The sequence below is a fragment of the Gavialis gangeticus genome, unplaced genomic scaffold (assembly GCF_001723915.1).
Source record: "Gavialis gangeticus isolate Ggan-Ray unplaced genomic scaffold, GavGan_comp1, whole genome shotgun sequence".
Taxonomy (NCBI): Eukaryota; Metazoa; Chordata; order Crocodylia; family Gavialidae; genus Gavialis; species Gavialis gangeticus.
The window spans coordinates 15,154,866-15,159,401 of record NW_017729001.1 but is presented as its reverse complement, the minus strand read 5'-3'; the positions used below and the strand labels follow the sequence as shown (position 1 = coordinate 15,159,401).

The 4,536-nt window shown below is 47.4% G+C and overlaps 1 protein-coding gene across 1 annotated transcript in view; it reads left to right on the top strand.

Annotated features, from left to right (window-relative positions):
* Positions 1–4,536, top strand: part of LOC109290423 (somatomedin-B and thrombospondin type-1 domain-containing protein-like) — a 50,652-nt gene that overhangs the window by 32,337 nt on the left and 13,779 nt on the right. Inside the window, exon 3 of the mRNA XM_019506921.1 lies at positions 1,393–1,483. Within this exon, the coding sequence (XP_019362466.1) occupies positions 1,393–1,483 (91 nt within the window). The remainder of the gene's footprint in view (positions 1–1,392; positions 1,484–4,536) is intronic.

The following is a 4,536-nucleotide window of genomic DNA, read 5'->3' as shown; positions in this document are numbered from 1 at the left end:
GCTCGCCTCCCCCCAAATTTTGGTGTCATCAGCGAATTTAAACAGGTTACTTTCCACCCCATCATCTAGATCGCTGATGAAGAAATTGAACAGCGCAGGCCCCAGGACCGAGCCCTGGGGGACTCTGCTACCCACCTCCCCCCAGGTCGAGTATGACCCATCCACATCTTTTATTAGACCAACTTAAATAGTTGGAAAAAAATTTTTTAGCAAGCCTTCAGATTTAAAAACCCTTTGTCAGGCTGAGGAAGTCTCTGCAGTTGGTGTGTGCTCTTCCTAGATGGAATGAATTGTAAAGAAGCTCAACCTGATGACAGGTTTTTAAACCCAAAAGTTTGCTAAAAATGTTTTTTTTCCCCCCAACTATTTAAGTTGGTCTAATAAAAGATATCAGATTCACCCAAAGAACCTTGTCTGCCTATGTCCTTAGACAAACATAGTTACAACATACACCCCTGTAGGTTTTATCAAAGCCTGCACTTTATCTTTTTTTCTGCTTAAACACCTTTAAAGAATTTGTGGGCTACAGTTAAAGATTGCAACGATAAACTAAGTTAGTCCCAATCTGGCCAAAGTCCACACTCATCTTCACAAACATGTCCCACCCCTTTCAGCTGTGCATACAAGTGCATGTAGTTCAGAGTTTTACCTGAACCCGTTACAGTCCTGTTTATCTCCTATCCTGCTGGACATTGCCATAGGAATGACTGTGATCAGCCCCATCAGGAATATGGGGAAAGTGGGTTCTGCTGAAGTCAATCCAGTCTTTGTTTCAGTGTTGCATGAATACGTGGAAGCACTGTTACCCTATTTACACTAAGGTTAATGGACTCGTGTTTGAGCAGCAGCCTACTGTCTCGGGAATGACCACTGTTGAGATCAGTCTCTTCCGACTGGTTGGCTGAGAAATAGTCATTAATTGTCAGAGCAGGAATTGGAGTTGCAAGCACTGGGTGTAAGTCTGGGCCCTGCCACCGACTGGTTGTGTGACACTAGGCCAGTTGCTCATTCTTTCCCCTCCTCCGTTTCCCGACATCCCGCCTTGTGCAATGTTCTGTGATTCTTGGCTGCAAATAGCAGCTTGTTCTTATGCTGGGCGGCATTATTAATAATGAAACGGGGCCAGATCCAAACTCAGGTCATGGAAAAAGCTCCCACTGGGATCTCTGGGCTCTGGATCAGGCCCAATGTCACCATTACTTTTTCTAGTTCAGCCACAGGTGTGTTAGCTTTCCCTTCTGATCTGTGTCCCTCACTGTCCCCCAGCCTTGGTGGGACCTTTGGTTCACAGGCACCCTCTGCTCAAATCAGCTCCTTTCTGTGTCTCCAGGTGAGTGACCTTCCCTGCTGTTGAGTTTCTTAATTTCTTGCCTTTGCTGTTTTTTCTGGCAGAGGTGGCTAAGATTTTGCCTGATTCCTACAAAAGGGACTTCAAGGACCCCTGGAGAAGACCTCACATGCTGTTGAAGGAGAAGCAGCCAAGGTAGGCAAGATTCGTGAGTGACTGAAGTGCTCACAGCTCACGCTCGGTCCCTCTTGTCCATGCTATTCTCCCCGTCATGTGCTGCGGGCTCCGGTGAGCCTCCGAGTGCAAGGTCCCTTGTAGACCCCAGCCGGCTGGTGGAAGGATCTCGTTGCAGCCACAAAAAGCTTGACCTCCTGCACAGAGAGGATAAAACAATGAGGGCCATGGAAACCCTCCTGAGACATTCCCCGCCAGGGAGAAGTATCTGAATCTTGTGCTTCTCTCAGACATGTAAAAAGCTGCCTGGGCAATGGGCTAACAAGTGTGTAACAGGTGTCCCTCCTGCCTTGGCCCTAGGACAGCACAACTGACCTAACTGCTCTCAGCTGCGTGAAATAGGGGCTCCCTCACACCATGGGGAAGGTGTTAGCAGCTCCCCTTCTCCCTCCTGTGAGGGACATGGTGGGAAAAATGCACCAGAGTGAATCCTCCTGATGTTAAACTAAGAGTCTCTCTGCTTAGGGATGGTCTCAGAAGCAACCTGTATTGCACAGTGGAGACAAGGGAGTTTACACCTTGTGCCCCTGGTGTGTCCTTAGAGAGGCCCAGGGAGCCAGTTGAGGACTTATACCAAGCAAAGTGCTTCCACGTGGGCTGTTCACACAACGGACCAGCAGATAGTGCTTAGGGATTGTTAAAGCACAATTAACTCTTAAATGGAACGTGAAATTTGAACACCGACAACACAGTGTCCTAAAATCAAAGTCTTACTTTATTAGTTAAGTATTATCTCAGCAGTTTCTATATTCAGAGAGAGAAAAAACACTTAGTACAAGGATCTCACCCAATCCCAGATATTACTTTGTCTCTCAGTTCCTGAAGCAAAGGGTGCGTCGGTGGCTGGGATGATCCAGACAGGTGTTGAAAGCTGGATTCATGATGTAAATGATGATGATGAAGATGACGATGACAACACTGAGCTTTCTTGCTTCCCCCTTTTAGGCTTTTCTTTAACTTGACTCCTTTGATGACTCCTTGCTTTTGGATTGGTCTATCTGCAGTCAGCATATTGTTCATATTTTATCCTATCAGCATACTCCTTTGTTCAACATCCCCACTACAAGCACACCTCTTAATTTTGCCCTTTTCCAGTGTTTTACTTTAAGCATTGTCCACTGGTCTCCTTTATCACCTTTCATTAACATATCCAATCATTTCATCCCTCTGATTCAGCTGATTAGTGCCAAGTTCAGTTAATCTGAGCTAGTAACAAACCTTATTACTATGTTGTGTTAGAAAAACTTCTCACAGTGAAAGAAAAAGGAAAGAAACCTCATGCGAGCAAACTCAAGGGCATAAGCTGCTTGCAGGAAACAAGGCCAGCTGATACTGCAAACACCAGCAAAATGAAAAGTTCGGGTAAGAATGAGGCTATACAGAACTTTAGGCTGAATATAAAGAAAACTTTAAACAGTGCTATAATTTACCACTCTATAAACGGGTGCAACTTGAAAGCATAACATATGAGAAGCTAAAAGGGCCTAATTCCTGTTCATTTTGGTTAGACCAGTCACTGCCTCAGATTTAGGCAGATGCCCAAGTGCTTTGCTAGACCAGGGTCCTCGTGTGGTTTTTTGAAGTGCTGAACAACCCACAGCCTTTAATAAAGTTAGTGAGAGCAGAGGGTGTTTTGGGTAGGCTCAGACCAAGCCACTGATTGTGGCTGTGCCTAACTTGAGCTGTCCACAGTTGATGGACAAACTGAGAGAGGCTGGACGAGGCCATCTATGCTGTGGCCGCCCCACCGTGGGTTAGAACAGACTGTATGTGCATGCTTCCAGATCCTTTCTTCCTTCCTTCCATCAGAGCTCTTGGCAGCCCCTTCCAGGTCACTTCAGATGTCTTCCTGGGCTGCAGTATCAAGGTCTCACGATGCCCTTTGCATCCTCGCTGCTTGAGTCTCTTTGCATTTCTCCTTGTTACTGAAGCAGAAGGGTCTGTAGCACTCGAAGGCTGGTGGGCATCAGTGGCAGTGATGTAATCTAATTAGTCGGGGTTAAGTCTTGTATTCCCCTTTCCCACCTTCATCACATTACCCCTCTTTAATTAACCGCTCTTAGCATGGTATATCGCTTTCCCAGTGAGAGGGGGTCTTGGAGCGCTTGGGGGCTGCTCACTGAACCCTTTCATCTTGGCTTTCTTCCCTGCCACCCTGACAACTCTCTCCTTAACCGCTGGCTTCAGCCAGTGGAGCCAGGAATTTAGTTAAGTAGGATCATTAGGGAAAGATTATATTGCCAAGCAATCTTCAGTGGGTGGAAGAGAAGAATTACTTTCTTCTCCCCCCCAGCCATTACTGATCTCGGCAGCTGGCTGGATCCAAGCAGTGTCCGCTGGCTGGGAGCTAAAGCATAACTTAGCTGCCCTGGCAGCTCCCCTTGCAGAGTGACACATTGACTGAGTCTCTAGTTTACCTCCATGCCATGGGGACTTATCATCAGAGCAGAACCAAGGAACAGCTTGGTTAGTGGCTAGAGCAGCAGATTGGGAGACAGGACTCCCAGAGTCTGCCCCTGACTCCTTGCAATGTTTTTTTTCATCCTGGTGCCATAGTTCCCCCTCTGTCTTGGGTGGTGAGGGGATGGCGCGTCTCTGCAGTGTGAGGAGACTTTATTAATTCAATACTCACAAAAATTAGAAAGACTAATAATAATCCTTAGGGGTTGTCATAATATGGTGCATGTACAAAATGCTACACAAATGCTAACTGTGCTCTGTGGAGGGGAGACAGGGTATTATTCCCATTCCAGAGACGGGGAAACTGAGGCAGAGGTGGGCCACCCAGAGGGGCAGTCCCAGAGTTGGATGTATCATGTAAGAGATCCTGGTGCTGGGTTCTGGTGGGCGTTGGACACGGGCACTGAATCTTTACCCAGCAGCACCTGTGCTGAGAGCTGTGCACATAGCAGCCTGCCAAGATCCTGTTCTCTGGCTTGGTATCTCCCCTGTAGCTCTGGAGAAGGGGACGCATAGTGGGGCATGGAGATGCATGTGCCCCCCCCCCCCCCCCC